General features: G+C 43.4%; 1 protein-coding gene across 1 annotated transcript in view; it reads right to left on the bottom strand.

The window, feature by feature from the left end:
- Window positions 1–19,913, bottom strand: part of MALRD1 (MAM and LDL receptor class A domain containing 1) — a 612,799-nt gene that overhangs the window by 24,469 nt on the left and 568,417 nt on the right. The window contains exons 36-37 of the mRNA XM_088478591.1: window positions 8,798–8,877; window positions 6,382–6,463 (exon numbers count right to left, since the gene is read on the bottom strand). Coding sequence (XP_088334717.1) covers window positions 6,382–6,463; window positions 8,798–8,877 — 162 coding nt within the window. The remainder of the gene's footprint in view (window positions 1–6,381; window positions 6,464–8,797; window positions 8,878–19,913) is intronic.

The following is a 19,913-nucleotide window of genomic DNA, read 5'->3' on the forward strand; positions in this document are numbered from 1 at the left end:
GACAACCCTCTGGCCCTTTAGGGGTTACCACTCGTACCAGAATGCCTTTCGTTCCAAACGTTATACCAGACTAGGTGGCCAAAACTGCCGAGGGCAAACGTGGCAACAAACCCCCGCTACCACGGAGGAAGTAATTTTTAATCTGTCCTCTCATATATTAACAAAAAGTGAAATCAGTTTGCTTAAGAAGGGTCTATCTTTTATTCCCTCAAATCAGTTAAAGGAGGTGGACTGGCAGATCGAAAAATACCAACTACAACGAAAGTTAAAACTGAGGGAATTTTTCTTTAAAAACCCCAGTAAACAGGAACCAGTGCCCCCCCCATAAGCATTCCAGATAAAGTTAAAAAGTTGAAAGAGAGATCACAGTTTGACCCAGTCTCCTATAATCCTTCGATTAAAACTTTTATACGTTCCTTGGATCATGAGGTGGCCCTTCAATTGAATGAACACAAGGGCCCGCACCCTAACCTTACGAAATTGGAAAGAGAGGCACTAAAATCGCTCTCTAAGAATACTAATCTAACTATCCGCCCCGCGGACAAGGGGGGAGCAATTGTGCTGCAGGATACTCCTGAATATGTGATGGAAATTAACAGGCAACTCAGTGACTCTAAAGTTTATTATAAACTTAGTAGTGTCCCTACTTTACAGTTCAAACAAGAACTGACTGAGATTCTTTTGTCCGCCAAGGATCGTGCTGTCATCGACGAGGAACTTTTTGATATTCTTATTCCACACTTTCCAGTCACCCCGGTGATATACACCCTTCCCAAAATGCATTAGGGCATTTTACCCCCTCCAGGCCGACCGATTATATCGGCCAGGGGGTCACTATTCCAGCCAACGTCTATATTTTTGGACTCAGTATTACAACCGCTGGTACAAAACCATGTTCATTTCTTGTTAGATAGTACCTCTTTACTCAATAAGCTAAAACCATTTGAGGTTCTCACAGAAAATTTATTGTTTATTATGGCTGATGTATCTAGCCTATACACTATCATACCTCACTGTGATGGTCTTGATGCTGTGAAACAGATGCTAAGAAATAGTGATTTGTTTACCTTGAATCAAATTGAGGTGTATCTTTCCCTGTTTAAAATTATTCTAACAAATTTTTTTTTTATGTTTAACAATATATTTTATCAACAAATCACAGGCTGTGCCATGGGGTCCTCAGTGGCTCAGGCATATGCCAACTGTTATATGTTTGGAATTGAGGAGGAATTATTCTTTAAGAATAGGGACATCTGCGATGAAATTGTGTTCTATACGAGGTTCATCGACGATCTCCTTATCTTTTGGAGAGGTACTGAAGAGAAATTTATTAAATTGATTGAGACTCACAATGCGACTGAATGTCCTGTTAAACTTACATACAAAATGAGCCAAGAGTGTATTGATTTTCTTGATATCAGATTAATAAGAGAAAACAACAGATTAATCACTACACTATTTACCAAACCTACGGATCGTAACACATTGTTACAATATCAAAGTTGCCATCCCTATAAACTGAAGGCAGGTCTCCCATATTCACAAATGCTACGTGTAGTTAGAACGAACAGAGATACAGTGAGGGCTTCTCAACAATTAGATGAAATGATATTAAAATTTGCCCAGAGAGGTTATAATAAACAGCAATTGTTAACCACTAAAAACCGGGTTCTAGCTTTGAATAGAGACCAACTACTATGCACACAGCATGAGAAGGATGTAAAGAATAGATTCCCATGGGTAACTCGTTTTAATGTACATTCTACAATGATTAATAGAACATCAAAAAAACTCTGGCCAATAGTAGCAACAGATCCAGACCTTGATCTGAACAGGGCTAATCTTATGCCATGTTATTCCAGGGGAAAAAATCTTAGAGATCTATTGGTGAAAACAAATTACAGCTCTAAGGATGCATCAGGCCCTCTCCATTTCCTTAGTATTAAACAATATGGGTGTTTTAGATGCTCATGTACTACCTGCAGATTCTTGATTCAGGGTAATATATTTTACCATCCGCATACGGGTAAAAAAAATTTCATACAGCATCACCTTACATGCAACAGCATGTTCGTGATATATCAAATAATCTGTCCTTGTGGGCTCTCCTATATTGGGAAGACACAGCGAAAATTCAAAGAAAGGATGGCGGGCCATATGTCTGCAATTAAAGCAGCAATCATCCATGGTACAAGTGACCAACCCGTGGCGAGACATTTCCAGGAATCCAAGCATACTTTAACGTCATTAAGATATTGGATGATTGACCATGTCCCACCTTTAATGCAGGGTGGGGATCGTGGGAAATTACTATTAAGAAAAGAGGCAGAATGGATTCTGAGACTTGATGTACTATACCCTAAAGGTTTAAATGATAATATCTCCTTTGTTGGCTTTAGTTAAATTTTGATGCACCACTGCCATTATGTGTTAGACTACAGTTCCCTTTGGCTAATGATTTATGATGATAGAGTTTTTTGGTGTATGTATATATTGTGTTTCCATTTAATGGTGTTTATACAGGATAGTGCAGGTATTCAATTGCCCACTTATATAGCATGGCGATGTGCTTTGAGATTGTACTAATATAAGCAACATCGGTTCGTAGTAGGTGAAAATTCAGCATTGTTGCATTCTTTGTATATTGCTTTATGAGCTTGATGTTGAAGCAATTATGACCTATGTGTTGAGATATGTCCCGTTTTAAAATACATCTTGTTCTTATAATTATAGCTATGGTATATCTGGGTAAATAGGCTATGTGAGTAGTTTATTTTGATATTGTTAGCGCCTAATTAGCCTGTATGTACTGCTGTATATATATAATATAACTATGTATTATGCGCAGGTGGTGATGTGTTTAAACAACTTGTTACTTTGTTGCTTAGCAACGCTTGGTGTGGGTGTCACGTGGTGTGCGACGAGAGTGGTGACGTCATCGTCAGCGCCGGCGATTCAGCGGGAATGAGGACGCTGAACATGCGGCGCGGATTGGACACTTGGTGATTGGTGATGGGCTACTTAAGGTATGCTGTTTGTTTGTTTTGTACTTTTCTGAAGACAGTTACATAAAGAACTGAAACGTTATTATCTGGCTCACCGTCGTGTTTCTTTGTATGGGTCCGTAAGTGCCGCACCTCCTGGTCTGTATATATATATATATATATATATAAATATATATATATATATAGCAGAAATCAAATACTGGGGCACAGGAGTAATATATTGTACATTGTATTGTGACTCATAACAGCTAGTCACAGTGGGCCTGATTGCACGGGGGTGGCTACGACATTTGTTGCAGCCGCTACTGTGAATTTGTGCTAATGCCGCTGTGGATGGGCTTCCTACTGAGACATCCACCGCTCTTATCCACTGCCCTGCGCAAATTGTTGTGCCATCAATCGGACATCAGCCGCAGCATTGGACATTAGAGCAGCCCAATCGTTATTCAGAATGTCAGACAGTACATGTCCGCCGATGCCAGTGAACACAGTCCCTGACACCGACGTGCCCCCTACACGCCCTCCGCCGATAGCCAGCCCCCCAGTCACTGCCGAGGATCACCCCTCTGAAATTGCATCAATCCCGATCTGCATCCGATGGTGATCTGCTCCATCGGGATGCATGTGCAGTGTAACTTGGACGCATGCGTAGAATTGAAACATTTGGGCACTTACGTCCAATGTTTTAATCCTGTCCAGCTCTGAATCAGGCCCAGTTTTTCTTGTTATTTTTTAATTGCACAGATGAAAAATGAAAGCAAACACTTGTATGGCTGCTATGGGTTACGGCACCTTTTACCTGTGCACTAGTTCTCATAATTGGCCCCAACTGAATGTCTGAGGCAATTTACTGAGTGTACGTGAAATATATGGTGTAATTACCATGGTCACCTACATCTAGCGGAGTGTGCTGTCTAGACGACTGCTCCATCCTCATCGTATAGGATAGCTGTGGGCAAAGCAATGTGCAATAACCCGTCCAAAGATACTCTCCGCTTTCATCTACTTTCAAATAGAAAGTTCTGCTGCATCTCCTGACAGCACAAATACTAAAAGACGACTGAAATCTTTATATATGAATAAAAAAAAATGCAGCCTGAACCCCATTGTCCACCGCATATCTGTTAAGGAGTAAAGATACCTGTTTCAGAGATGTACGATAACCCCATGGTTGACATGCTGCGGCGTTCGGGGGGGGTGGAGCAGGGGGGGCGTGGCTTGCAACTGTTCCTAGAAAAGGGGACAAGTTGCCCCCGTTTTCCAGGAGGGATGAGGTTCTGCACCGGGGGATGCAGATATCCTGGCCTCGCAAGTCACCAGGACCCGGTCAGGCTACGGTAAGCTGCAGCTCTGCTGTAGCACTGGGATCGCAGATGCAGCAAGGAGGTCTCTGTTTTCCTACAGACACCTCCTGCAGCATTAGTATTATAGATGGACAGAATTGCACAGCCACTTGTGTGGTGCTCTCTGAATCGGGCCCACAGCCCACAGTTCTTAGCTAATGGGCGAGAGGTGGCTGATAAGGGTCATATAACACAGCAGCCTGTGTTCCGATCTGTACAGTACAGACTGTACCCAACATATCTGTTATGTTACATAAGAAACTGCTGAACAACCCCTATAAAACGTAACCTCTATATGTAAGTAGGGGCAAAATTATTATATATCATTGTCTCTCAAACATAAAAAATATGAGGACGTGTCTTTTAAAAATGTATGCTCTTAAGTGTAACGTCTGATTTGTGTTATTTTAATATGTTTCTTAAATATTTAATATTATTATGATTTTTATTTATAGTATTATTTTTATAGTGATTATAGTTGTGATTTAGGAGAACTTTTGCTACTCATTTGGGGAGAGGTTTACAAAACTTGCCAAAGAGGAGAAATGTACCCATAACAACCAATCGGTTTTTACCTATCATTTTATAGAATGTACTTGGTAAATGATAGCTAGAAGCTGATTGGTTGCTATTGGGAACCTCTCCTCAAACTGTGATGTTAAATAAAAGTGCAGAAATGTGAAAGTATTCTTAAAAAATGCATTTGATGGACCAACTATATAATAACTCTGTAATAGGAGGCACTCATGAAAATGGTCATAGACATAATTTTCTTGACACAACAATGATGACATTATGATGTCGGTATTGTTTACATGTTGACATTCTGCACAATACTGACTTTTGGATTAGGCTAGGGGATTGGAGGTTAGGATTAGGCTTCAGGAGGTGAGGTTAGGGTTAGGCTGCAGGAGGGAAGGTTAGGGTTAGGCTGCGGGAGTGAGGGATAGGGTTAGGCTGCGGGAGTGAGGGATAGGGTTAGGATGCGGGAGTGAGGGATAGGGTTAGGCTGCGGGAGTGAGGGATAGGGTTAGTCTGTGGGAGTGAGGGATAGGGTTAAGCAGTGGGAGTGAAGGATAGAGTTAGGCTACAGGAGTGAGGGATAGGGTTAGGCAGCGGGAGTGAGGGATAGGGTTAGGCTGCGGGAGTGAGGGATAGGGTTAGGCTGCGGGAGTGAAGGATAGAGTTAGGCTGCGGGAGTGAGGGATAGGGTTAGGCTGCGGGAGTGAGGGATAGGGTTAGGCTGCGGGAGTGAGGGATAGGGTTAGGCTGCAGAAGGGGAGGGTTAGGGTTTGGCTGTGTGAGTGGAGGTTAGGGTTAGCTTTGCCAGAGTGGAGGGTCAGGTTGCAGGAGGGGAGGTTAGGCTTAGGCTGCCAATGGGGAGAGTTAGGATTAGGCTGCGGGTGGGGAGGGGGTTAGGATTAGGCTGCGGGAGGGGAGGGTTAGGCTTAGGCACTAGGGGGAGGGTTAGGGTAAGGCTGCGGGTGGGGAAGGTTAGGGTTAGGCACTAGGGTTAGGGTTAGGCTGCGGGAGCGAAGGAGAGGGTTAGGCTGCGGGAGGGGACGTTAGGGTTAGGCTGTGGAGAGGAGGATAAGGTTATGCTGTAGAAGTGGAGGAGAGGGTTAGGCTGCAGGAGGGGAAGATAGGGTTAGGCTGCAGGAGGGGAAGATAGGGTTAGGCTGCGGGAGTGAAGGATAGGGTTAGGCTGTGTGAGTGGAGGGTCAGGTTGCAGGAGGGAAGGTTAGGTTTAGGTTTCCGGTGGGGAGGGTTAGGATTAGGCTGAGGGAGGGGAGGGTTAGGATTAGGCACTAGGGAGAGGGTTAGGGTAAGGCTTCGGGTGGGGAAGGTTAGGGTTAGGCACTAGGATTAGGCATAATTATTAGGCACTAGGGGGAGGGTTAGGATAAGGCTGCGGGTATGCTGAGTTACCTAAAGTTTTAACGAAAAATTAAAGCACAAGAGAAATATGTGCTATAGGAACAATTCAGTTAGCATAATCTGACTAATCTCAAACAAAAAAGATACCATCTTACCTTTTGCAAAAGTAACATAAGAATGCAATCCCAAGTTCCGTAAACAAACACGCTAAGCCGATGCCAACACCTATCCATAGACCTGTACAGAAAAGAATTGCTTATATCAATTTAGTCTCAGATACTGATTTATTTACTGTAGCTCCAACATTTTCCCACCCAGGGGCCTTCTATCACTACTCTGTACGTTCAGATGCTCAGACCAGCTGTGTATTGGCCTAGATGGCATCAGGTCTGGAAATGGTTCCCATATGGCTGCTTAGTACTGAAAACTTTGGAACCACCATCAGCACATGACGTGACATTTACAAAATGCTAGTATTCAAACACCCAACACTATTTTGCAGAGGTGAGAATCTCCATTCTGAGACATCGTGTGTCCATATGCACCAGATTTCTGAGTTAGGAGAAGGTTTCCCTGGAAAATGAGGGGAAGCCAACTCCAGCTGTGTAGCAGATACAAATACAAAAGTTAGCTGTCACATGAAAGAAACAAACTAGGCAGGGACCTGTTTTGGGGAAAATATATAATTAAGTCAGTTACAGTAAAGAGAGCTGAAAATGCATATTTAATATTGGCAATCTTGTATGTGCTCATGAAAAACATTTCCATATGTTTTTGCTATAAACAAATAAAATTTTGTATATATATATATATATATATATATATATATAGTGATAACTTGGGGTAATTAGCTCAGCAGAGAGGTCAGTGGTGCAGTGAGTAGGTGCATAATAAAGATCCACACACAGCTTTCGGGTTTAAATGAAAACAAATGGTGCTTTACTTGTCAGCATATCAGGAACAGAATAATAAACAACCTAGCCACTCATGCTGAGGACACTACCTCAATGCTTGAATCCTGACTATAATGGGCAGCTAGTCTGCAAATGTAACACAGTCTTAGTCTTTTAGTCCTGTCTCTCACAGGTAAAGATATTGGCCTCCTGGCCTGGCTTGACTGCCACAAAGTCACACGAAGTCTCTCTTGTGGTCCTCCCTGCTTGACTGCAGGTCTCCACAGGCCTCCTGGCCTGACTTCCACAAACAGTCTTAGAGATTTGTGGTCCTCCCTGCCTGACTGCAGTTCTGGACACTAGCCTCCTGGCCCCCCCACTGGCCTCCAGGCACACTGGGCTCTATAGCTGCCACAGTCACACTTGGACTCTCCTCTGACAGCCTGACTGGTCCTCCTAGTCAGCCTCACTTGAGCTCTGCATACAAGGCAGCCTTTAGGTGTGGTCACATTTCCTATTTCTACCCTATGTGGGGGAATCCCTCCAGCCGAGCACAGAATCCATGGCTCACTATCACCACCTAGCTTGGTATTGCCACTATATATATATACAGACATTCCTCACTTAACAACCTACTCGTTTAACAACCGTTCAGACTTACGACCAGCAATCTGAGCAGCTGGAACCCATAGTACAATGACTAAAATGTTATTCTGAATGTCTTTTGTTTTATAACTTGAATTATACTGTACAGTATGTAAGAGTTATGCAAAGTAAAACAGTTACAGTATCAAGTTTGTTTCAGAATAAATAAAAATGATTACCTTTATTAAGTATATATGACTCCTCGTTTAGTGACCAATTCATTTAACGACCTAGTCGTAGGAACAGAGGGCCTGATTCAGACCCGCTCGTGAGCGGGTCGATGTTAAGCCACTGCGCATGCGCACGCCGGAGTCGGCGTGCGCATGCGCGAGACCCGACTAGCGACGGGTGCTCCGTCGCTCTGGGTCTCGCACCAAAAGGGGGCCGCTCCAAAAAAAAAAATGGCCTGATTCAAAGCGAGCGCTCTTTCAGAGCGTCCGGCTCTGAATCAGGGCCAGAACTCGGTCGTTAAGTGAGGAATGTCTGTATATATATTATATATACACATATTATATATACACACAAACCAACGCCAAGCCGGCACTCCAAAGTAATATGAGAAAAATGCCCAGGTGCCCTCGGAAGGTAAAGAAAATACCAAAGAATAGAGAGCAAAAAAATGCGGCACTCGCAGGTTCTTTAAAGAAAATTTTAAACAAACTGTGTCATCATCCGATGTTTCAGTCTGTTCGACTTTTATCAAGTTCTCTCTCTCTATATAGACACTATTTTTTTTTTTAGTTTTTATGTGCGTGTGATTATTTTTGCCTTTGAGCTAAATACATTACAGCAATTAGCTGGGAACAGTCATTGCAACATTGATACAATGGCTGTGTTGGCTGGCCAAAGGGTGTGAGTTACTGCAAAATTGCAAAATACATGATAACAGTGATCTATATTAGTTCTTGTTTTCTTAATTGCAAAGAGACCAACACCACCCAAAGAACATAGGCCATCAGCTGACTGTGAGAGCGTTAGAAGGGGCTTCATCACACATGTGCTGCAGGATATATCTCTGGAATATTCTCCTTACCCTTAGTGTGCGCTTCTGACGTGGGTGGCAAGTGTGGAGAGCTGATATGACAGCGGGTCCCTTGCCAGTTTTTCTTACATCTGAAAAAAATAAAAAGAATCAGGAAAACGCAAATGAAGCCATTAAAGTGAAGTGGCCAGGGTTTACCAGCTAGGCTTCGCTCTTGTGCAGTTAATCCCCTCAGAGATACTGTAACATGTTTTATGATGCTCTGCATTTTCTTTGCATTTGAACGTGTTTAGGTGACTGCAGACACAGTGTCGGAGATGTGCTGACTCTTCCCGCGGTGGATCCCAGATGCAATAATAAACTAATTTACTGGTGGATGTGCCATGCTTTTATCTGTATTCCAGGGACAGCACAGTGATGGATAAGTCATTATACCTGTGCCAGGAGGCCAATAGGCATGCTCATTTAAAAAGAAACATGTCAATGTATTTCGAGCATTACACGTAAAGGTCACATACTGTAGAAGGCTTTATATGGAGGGCATACCTCTAAGTAAGGAAAAAAATAATAACCATATACAGCAACTAACTCTAGAGACATTCTCATAAAAGCTAATGGGGACATTTCGGAACACTGATAAACAGATACAAATATGCAACCAGCAGTTTTCTTGCACAGTTTACAATTTGGAGAAAACATTTTATTGGTTGCTATGGGTAACAGCACCATGTTATGCACACTTCCCTATACAGCAGTATATTGATGGTAGTAATTATGTTATTGTGGGGTATATTTATTAATTAACGGGTTATCACTGAATATCGTGGGAATATGAAATTAAGGATTGCTTTATTAAAAAACACAGTGGCTCCATTTGGAAGCTGTCCCTGCAATGTGTTACAAGCTAATGCAATCACTTTATTTCTTCTTAGGTACCGAGCCGTGCTACTGAGTATGCGCAGTCATCAGACCACGCATGTGCGACCAGCTACCGGGGCCAAGATTCAGAGTGCTTCACATTCCGGAGCTTGGTAAATTCTACTATTTAATCAGCCCCCATGGAAAATATCTCCAATATCTACTGCTGTCCTCCTCTAGTTGCTTTATATTTGCGGATCCCCTCGAAAACAGATGTTTTCAAGGGATATCCCTAAAATATTTGTTGATAAATATGTCTCTATGTATATTTTTACACTACAAGAAAGAGGACTAAAGCTACACTATACCAACTTTCATCCAACCATCCAACTAGTTGGCTGCATGGAATGAAAATCTGGTAACGTGTGGGAGTAAATGATAATCAGCAATTTGCTCCCAAACACCGGAAAACAGACGAAAATGGTCATTCAGACAAGTGGGTTAAATGTTTGATTCAAACAATTTGTTTAAACAACAGTTTTGGTCAGTTTTCTGGGGTTTGTTAGCAAAAAGCTGATTGTCATTTGCGCAAATAGCAGATTTTAATTCCAACCAACCCACTAGTTGGATGGTTGGATGTAAGTTGATCTAGTGTATGGCTAGCTTGACAGAAGTAGGTTGTGCAGGGGAAGGGAGGGGTGGGCAAGGCTGTGACCACTTTATTGTGACCCAAACACCCATTGTCCTAAGTCGTGATTCCTGGCACTGTAAAGTGGGGGATTAGGCAGCGATCAATGCAAATTGCGTAATCAAAGTTTTGCTCATTTCACTCAGAAAGTGGGTGGCATGTGGGAGGCTGGCCCACTCTCTCTGGAGTCTGGAGAGTCCCCCAATATTTTGGAGTCTCTGCTACAAATGTCCTGCAACTTCCTTATGGGAAATTCTGTGTGAGTGTTTTATAACTTCTTTTTGAATACATGCAGGGGTAAAACAAAACCAAACAGTCATTCATTCCAAACTCCATCATTGGTGTACAACTCTAATGTTAGACACACCTAAACGGGCAGTGTTGGGATGCCCTGATGGGACTTAGGACCTCATTCAGAGCCGCTCGCAAAATGCGAGCGATCACTCTGAATGAGGGCGGCCGCTTCTTCTTTAAAAGCCGGCCTCCTGGCCGCTCGATAAGCTGTGGGTGACCACACACAGCTTTAGCGAGTGACCAGGTGATGGTTGCGATGGTCGAGACCATCGCGACCATCGGGGCTTGCGACGAGACCCTTGGGGTAGGGTCTCGTCTCCCGCAAGCCCCAGGTAGCTTCCTGCTCTAACAGAGCAGGAAGCTACCTACTGACATCACTGCTGTCAGTAGGGCCGCCTACAAATGGCAGGCGTTCCTTCAGGAACGCCTCCGTTTAACCGGCCACCCCCCCTCCCCATTTATAAAACGGGGCGAGCTGTCAATCAACATCGACAGCCGCCACCTTTTGTAGTGAGCTCCAGAGCGAGTGAATTTCTCACTCGCCCCGGGGCTTGCGCACGTGCGCAGGGCCTCACCATCGACACTCTTGAGAGCGGGTCTGAATGAGGTCCTTAATCCTATATCATTGGTTGAGGAGAGCACATCAACTATGGAATAACTAACAATTCATCTAAACAGCTGTTCTTACCATTACCGCGACAAAAAATCCCAGAAAACTATATTAAAAGGGTTTCCAGCAAGAAAGAGAGATTATACTGGCATAAAAATCCTTGAAAAACCAAACCCCAATTTGTTATAGTCTGTCAGTACACAACCTCATCACCAAATTAACATTAAAAGGGAAACCACTAACTTTTTAAAGGGCCCTTGCACTAACAAGCTTGTGTTTTAATTTTGCTCCTGGCATATTCATCCCAATGCATCAATTCCTGCTAGTGCCGTAACAAGGGCTCTGAGCATCCTGTGCCGCCCCCAGCCCTTTGCGCATGACGCCGCGCATAGGGGGCGGGGCCGCCGGCACCCGGAACTGTAGCAGTGCTTTGAGAGTTTTGAAGATGCTCCGGGCAGCTGTAATTATGGCAGGATGCATTCCTGTAGCATCCAATGGACATTACAGGCAACAGTGCCGCTGCGAAAATGGTTGCAGGGTGCCATTCTAGGCACCCTGCTAGCCAGAAGCAAGGGCCGTGGGGTGGTGACAGCAGGGCTGGCCCAAGCCTAATTATTTTGGTCAGCGAAGATAGATTTCGGTGCCCCTTGGTGGACTTTGCACGCACCGAAAAGACAAGTCTGAAAAAGGAAAGGAGTGTGGTCTCATGGGAAAAGCCGTACCCATGAGCAATCCTTTAATCTCTTGAACTAGCGGGCACATTGCGCAGTCCGCAAAGGGGTCGTGGCCTTGCCTCACACCACCGTTTCATCACTCTGAGGCACCCAACATAGTAATTCAATTGTTGCTCCGATCGGGCCCCTTTTCACGCACCCGAAAGCATCGGATTTAGCCACACAAAGCAGTTAAACCCGACTAGCCATACGCGAAAAGTGTTGTTTGGCCCTAGTGTGTGCATGTGGTAGGGAACATCGACTGTAAGCTCCACTGGGGCAGAGACTGGTGTGAATGCCCAGATATTCTCTGTAAAAGCGCTGCGCAATATACAGTATATGCGCTATATGGGAGAGTATGGTATTACGAATATGCGTAGTATGGTAAAGTGTGCATCCTTATGTGGTGCTGAGTTTGCATTGCGTGAACTGCGTGCGTAGACAGTATTGCGATCTGTAGTGAATCAGGCCCAAAAAACACTTACAGGGGTATTCAATTTGGGAGCGAAAACATAGTTTTTGCGTTAATATCGCACTTTTGACGTCATTATCGCAGGTTTGACTTTTACACCGTATTCAATTTCTAAGACTTATCGCAGGTTCGAAAAGTCTTTGCTAAAAAACGGGGATAACTTTTCACCATTGAATAGGTGTCGAAAAAAAGTGCAGAATTGGGGTTTAGGAGTGCAGGCTTAAAAAAAAATAGCCTGCACCCCTGGGAATGACATTTAAAAAAGAACTGTGTCAAAAAAAGTTTAAAAAAAAATAGGGACACCCCAAAAAATTAATTTAAAAATTGGGGTGAAAAAAAAAAATGGGAAAAAATTGTTTAAAAATAGGGAAATAGGTTCAGGACTATTCTGCAAGGATGCGGCAGATGTTTTCTAGAATAGAATTATAGCGGCAGGTGCACAATTGCAGAATTTTAAAAGACTTACTTTAGGGACTTAAAAATATGCTAGTACCCATTTTCATGTACCCCAAATTTGATGGGACCACTTAAAAAAACGATAAAAATAACCTACGTGCTCTTCTGCATCACTTCTTCAATGTCGAAAAAAAACACCTGCTGCGGCTATTTAAATCCCCGACTTTCATTTAAAGGCTAAAACAGGGGTACCAATAGTGATCCCCCATGTTTTTACAACTTTAGGGGGGTCCTACAATTTTTTTAAGGAAAAATTCGTAACTTTACGCAAATCCAACTTCGGAGTCTCCCGTTTTCGTTAATTTCATATTGAATACGGGGATAAGCGGGCGCGCGCCCGAAACTTTAACGCAGGTAAAAACTCCGATATGAAACGTAAACTTCGATAGCGAAGTTTACGTTTCATATTGAATACCCCTCTTGGGATTGGTTTTGACAAAACCAAAACACGATGCTTAATTAGAGTCAAAACCAATACACGGGGTCAGTGCACATCTAAGGTTTTTATAATGCTGTCAACATTGTTTTACTACTTCAGTTTTGTACCTTTGTATTTAACTTCTCTTTAATTAATTTTTTCCTCTTCTCTCCGCCTGGATGTTATACTCCCGCTAATTGTACACCCCGCCAGATGTAACCTATGCAGTGCTCCCCAGATGACTGCCTCAGATGGTTCTTTCTTGGCGACGCAGTCAGGAAGCCGAAAGCTTACTGACTGTCTAATCCCGGCAGGGGTCTAATGATAGGTGTCGAAATCCCGAACTAAGGTAAACTGCAGGGGGGGGTTAGGTTAGGGGCTCCCGGGGGGGACTTAGGGCTAGGCACCCCCCCGGGAGGGTTAGGCTATGGGAAGGGGGGGTTAGGGATATGCACCCCCGGGGGGAGGTTAGGGTTAGGCAACCCCTTGGGAGGGTTAGGGAAGGTTAGGATTAGGCACTTACGGGGGGGGGGTTAGGATTAGGCACTTGGGGGGGAGGTTAGGGTTAGGCACCCTAAGGGAGGGTTAGGGGGTAGGGGTAAGGTTAGTAATAGTAAAAATACTTACCTGTCGGGATCTTCTGTTGCCGGTCTTCCGGGGTCGGGATTTCAACCGATCCTCTTTCTTGGGCTGGATGAACAACACGTAAAGCTATTCATTCAGTGTGCATCATATTACACATGTTTGAGTCACCCGTATATATCTTAGGTTCTTGCATAACTTATCCCATATATTGTAATCTTTGTAGTGCGCCCAAGATGGTACACCCGTGAGTGGGATGAAAAATACTTGGTTGTGTAAGGGCTCTGCTTCTACCTTTAGTATGCTGCAACTTACACATTTTGTGTCATCTTTGTTGCATATTCCACCCAGGGTAACCTATGTAGCGCGCCCAAAATGGCTGTCTCACCTGGTACCTTTTGCTGGTGGGTTATGTAACTAGTGGAATTTATTACCCAAAATGGCTCCACCAACCCTGCATTAAGTCCATTGTCCCCATTCAATAAGTTAATTGTTTTTCCTTTTGTTTTTTTCTTGCTGTAATACTAGACCTCTGTACTATGATTTTCATGCTTGGAAAGCGGTTTTGAGTCCTGCTGGAGAAAAGCGCTATATGACAAAAATTATTACAATTATTATCTTATATATAAAATTAATTGGTCGGTCTGTTTGTTTGTTTGTTTGTCTGTATGGTTATGCATTTGGACACCCCTGCACCGATTGGGAAGAAACCAACGCAAAGTGATCCAGTTTGATCCTGGCCAGGTTTTAGGGGGTTGGGGTCCCGGTCGGACCTCCCGATGGTGTATGCTGGGCACATCAGTGCTACTCTGTATTTTTCCTAAAATTGATTTACTAATATTTAAAAAGAAATAAATCCAAAAATTGTTTATTATTAAATGTGCGATTTAGCCCCAGAAACGCAACATCGATATTGATCGATTTAGATCGATTTTCAATTGATCAAAATGGACCTTTAGTAATTGTTCCCTTAGTGTGAGAAAGCTGCATATGTTTGGTCATTATAGATACACTTAATACTTTGCTTTTTTTTTTAAATTAAAGTTGCTATTCAAAATTAGTATCTGCAATACCAATAATTCTACATTATAAATGTAGTACAACAATATTAAGTATGTTAAAATAAACCACATTTTGTATCTTAAAAACATACATACACCACACAATTTATCAATATAAAGAAAATGCAAAACTAGCAGTAATATATTAAATTGCACTCACTTAAACATTGTCTGTGTATTTTAGTGACAAAATGCATTTACCTGCAGATAAATAATGAAGGACTCTTGGCAAAAGTACTTGCTAAAGTGTTCTGTATTTTGTTTTATAGCTTTCTCCTGTTTGTCTTATTCTCACTATGGCCCTCATTCAGAGCCACTCGCTAGCGGCAGTACGCTCGTTCCGAGCGATGTTCGCACATCTGCGCATGCGTACGGATCGTTATACGCATGCGCGAACCAGTCAGTGCGGCCGAAATTCATGTGCTCGCAATATAGCGAATGCCTGCTATTTTGAGTGACAGAATGAGGCGTATGTGGGTGGTAACAGGGGAAGGTGCTTGAAAATGGGGAGTGGAGATCCGAACGCAGGCGTGCTTAAAGGTCAAAACGGGCGTTTTATGGGTGTGCATAATTAATACAGCAGCGTCATTGACCACGTCACTGGGTTATTTTATAGCCAGAACTGCTCGCAAGATTGTGGTAGCAAAAACCAACCACAAGAATAGCGAGCAGTTCATACGCTGGTCGATGTACTCGATTAATCTAATAAATAGCGGACATGACGTATGGTGCGAGCGGCCAGGGGGCGTTTTTAACAAATAACCGAGCGTATGTTTTGCTCGCTCGTTCAGACTTAGAGGTGTGAACAGACTGCAATTTGCGAACGGATCATTTGAATAGCCACCCCTAGGGCCTGATTCAGAGCCGTTCGCTATTTGCGGTCGTTCGTTCAAAAACAAGGGGTGGCTATTCAAATGATCCGTTCGCAAATTGCAGTCTGTTCACACCTCTAAGTCTGAATGAGCGAGCAAAACATACGCTCGTTTATTTGTTAAAAACGCCCCCTGGCCGCACGCACCATACGTCATGTCCGCTATTTATTAGATTAATCGAGTACATCGACCAGCGTATGAACTGCTCGCTATTCTTGTGGTTGGTTTTTGCTACCACAATCTTGCGAGCAGTTCTGGCTATAAAATAACCCAGTGACGTGGTCAATGACGCTGCTGTATTAATTATGCACACCCATAAAACGCCCGTTTTGACCTTTAAGCACGCCTGCGTTCGGATCTCCACTCCCCATTTTCAAGCACCTTCCCCTGTTACCACCCACATACGCCTCATTCTGTCACTCAAAATAGCAGGCATTCGCTATATTGCGAGCACATGAATTTCGGCCGCACTGACTGGTTCGCGCATGCGTATAACGATCCGTACGCATGCGCAGATGTGCGAACATCGCTCGGAACGAGCGTACTGCCGCTAGCGAGTGGCTCTGAATGAGGGCCCTTGTTTTTGAACGAACGACCGCAAATAGCGAACGGCTCTGAATCAGGCCCTATATCCCATTACTGTAATAGACAGCACTCTGAGTGTATTAATTTGCAGAAAAATAAATCAGGGTATTCTCCATATAGACTTATATGAATCATCTTCCACAATGGGAAACCCAACATTATACAGGTTGAGTCTCCCATATACAAATATTCCGAAATACGGAATTTTTTGGGCTTGACTGAGAAAATTAAACCTTTGATTTTTGATGGTTCAATGTACACAAACTTTGTCTAGAGCACAAATTATTACAAATATTGTATAAAATTACCTTCACGCTGTGTGTATAGGGTGTATATGAAACATAAATGAATATTATGTTAGTACACAAACTTTGTTTGAGCCACAAAATTATTGAAAATATTGTACAAAATTACCTGCAGGCTGTGTGTATAAGGTGTATATAACACATAAATGCATTATGTGTGTATATTTGGGTCCCATTCCCAAGATATTTCATTATGATATGCAAATATTCCAAAATACGGAATATTCTGTTATCCAAAATGCCCTTGGTCCCAAGCATTTTGGATATCGGAGACTCAACCTGTACTGTATATATAATGTTAATACATAGAGTTCTGATGTCGTCACTTGAGTGTTTATTACAAGAAATAAAATGTGTGTATATCCTAAAAAGTAATGCGTATGTCCCCTCCCAAATCGGACCCCAACTAAATGTGCTAGGTGGCTGTGTAGTATGTTATGCAGCCACGGGCAGCCTATGCATGGTCACTTACACAACCAGGCCAAGTGCAGTGAAATTAAGACTTTGGGGTCTATGTACTAAGCCTTGGAGAGAGATAAAGTGGGTGTAGATAAAATACCAACCAATCAGCTCCTAACTGTCATTTTTCAAACACAGCCTGTAAAGTGACAATTAGGAGCTGATCGGTTGGTACTTTATCTCCATGCACTTTATCTCTCTCCAAAGCTTAGTACATAGACCCTTTTATTATATTTAATACTGGCAGCGGCCATAAGTGAGCAAGCAGTCCTGAATTTTCATCTAGTAGGATGCGGTGTACCTAATAATAACATATTCTCCACCCTGGGAACTCTAGGTTGACCTGCTGCACCAATCAGGCACCCTCTATCTTCCCTGCTGATAGCTGTAACTCTGGGTGAATAAAGGTAAGTGTGAAGGGGAGGGGGGAGGTGAAGTCTCTTAATGTAATGGGGTGGTTGGCTATTAATTTATTGGTGTGATGGGGCTAATTATTTAATGTAATGATAGGCGGAGACCTGGGCTATTAATACATTGGTGTTGGGGGCTAATCATGTAATCTAAAGGGGGTGGAGAGCTGGGCTAATAATTAATTGGTGTTTTGGGGATAATCATTTAATCTACTGTACTAGAGGTGGGGCAGGGCTATTCATTTATAGATGTGGCAGTGGTTAATCATTTAATGCAATAGTGCGAGGGGTTAGACTTTTCATTTATTAATGTGTTAGCGGTTAATCAAACTATTTATTTATTGGTGGGGGGCTGTTTCATATAGGCATCTTATACACCTTTTACACCAGAGCAAAAACCTGGGTTTTTGATGGGTCTACCTGGGGGATCGGTATGAAATACGGCCGGACAAATCCCGACGCTTGAAGACCGGCAGTGAAGATCCCGACAGGTAAGTATTTTCTATATTCACTAACCTAACCCCCCCTAACCCTAACCCTCCCTTAGGGGTGCCTAACCTTAACCTCCCCCCAAGTGCCTAACCCTAAACCCCCTTGTTAGTGCCTAAACCTAACCCCCTCTTCCTCGCAGGCTAAACCTAAGTCTCCCAGGGGGGTGCCTAACCCTAAGCTCCCCACGGGGGTGCCTAACCCTAACTACCCCTTCCCCTAGCCTAACCCTAAGTTCCCCCCGGGAGCCCCTAACCTAACCCTCCACCCCCGCGGCTGCCCGCACCGCCCGGGTTACCTTAGATCGGTATGCTGGGCGCCGGGCTCCCGGCGTAGATAAAATGACAGGCAGATTTCGATGCCTGTCAGCGGCTGTCCGCACCGCCGGGGTTACCTTAGATCGGCATGCTGGGCGCCGGGCTCCTGGTGTAGATAAAATGACAGGCAGATTTCGACGCCTGTCATTAGACACCTGCCGGGATTAGACAGTCGGGAAGCTGGCGGTCGGCATTTCGACCATCGGCTTCCTGTCTGTATACCCTACCTGGGTCGCAGCTCAATGTAAAAGGGTCCCTGAAAAATATCTCGGGTCAAGTGACCCGGGAATCCAACCCAGGTAGCTACCAGGGTTGGACCCACGATGGACCTGGGTAATGGTGCAGTGTAAACGATGCAACCCGCGTTATCCGACCTGGGTCATGCGTAAAATTAGCTAATTGGTGGTTGTGGAGCATCACCTCCCACTTTTTATGACCTCACAAGTTTAGCAGGGTAGACCCAGGTTCAGTGTGAACGGGGCTGACCTGAGAATAACCCAGATCGATGGTGCTGTGTAAACGGTCTCTGACCTGGGTTGGAACCATGTCTGAAGACCCGGGTTTTTGGTGGAAAATGGTATAAGAGTTATACTGTAGATTCATTTAAAGTGTGGTAATGGTATTAACAATTTAGTGTTTAGTGTTTTGGGGGCTATTAATTGAATGTGGGACTAACACTGGCAAAAATAAGGGTTATTTAATAAATATAAATACTAATTATTTCATGTTTATTAAAACTGAGATGGAAAAAGGTTCATTTAATGAATGCAAATATTATTTGTTAAACTTTAAAGTTGTGTCAGTAAAGGTCTATAGCTTAATGTCAGTGCTGGTTTCAGAAAGGGAGTTCTAATTTCAATATGGGTGCTATTGATTTAATGTTGGCCTTATTGGTGGTAGAGAGTTCTAGAGGATTTTTTTTTTCTTTCCTAAACAGGGCCCCAACATTATTGGATTCAGACAAGCAGCAACAGCTGAAGACACAAGCAGCAGCATCAGGTTGTCAGAGCTACAGGAGCAGGCAGGAGGGAGCAGTACAGTCTACCAACTGTCCTGAATTTTGGTTTACTATCCATCCCAGTAAGGACTTTGCTACAGCTACAGGGACAGTTGGGATATATGTCCTGTTTGTGTCACTTTGCCTGCAGTTGTAGAATTGCCTGCACAAAACAGTAGCATACGCAGCGCTGCCTGTGTATTTGAAGGGGATATGAAGGATAGTGCTGTCTATAGCTACATACGATATGGACAATTAGGAACCACAAACTTTAAACAAATTCAGAAAGCGTGCATTAAGTGTCACTACCCATCATACCTTACTTTAATGCAAATGATAAAGGATGTTTTGCTCTATAAATTTGTGAGGGAGAGCAGATGAGTAAGCAAGTCTATGACGTGTGCAAACCTCAATGCGGGTAAACCAAATTGTAGAGATGTGTCTGAGCACACTAATATCCTGCTTACTGATATTATAATAGTGCTACATGCGATTGTGTTAAACAATAGAGTATATGAGTTAGTGTTACTAAGCAGCAACCTTTGCAAGTCACCGATTCTCGCAGGTGTTAACCTCAAAAT

This window comes from Taudactylus pleione, unplaced genomic scaffold (assembly GCF_031769625.1).
Source record: "Taudactylus pleione unplaced genomic scaffold, aTauple2 ptg000216l, whole genome shotgun sequence".
Classification (NCBI taxonomy): domain Eukaryota; kingdom Metazoa; phylum Chordata; class Amphibia; order Anura; family Myobatrachidae; genus Taudactylus; species Taudactylus pleione.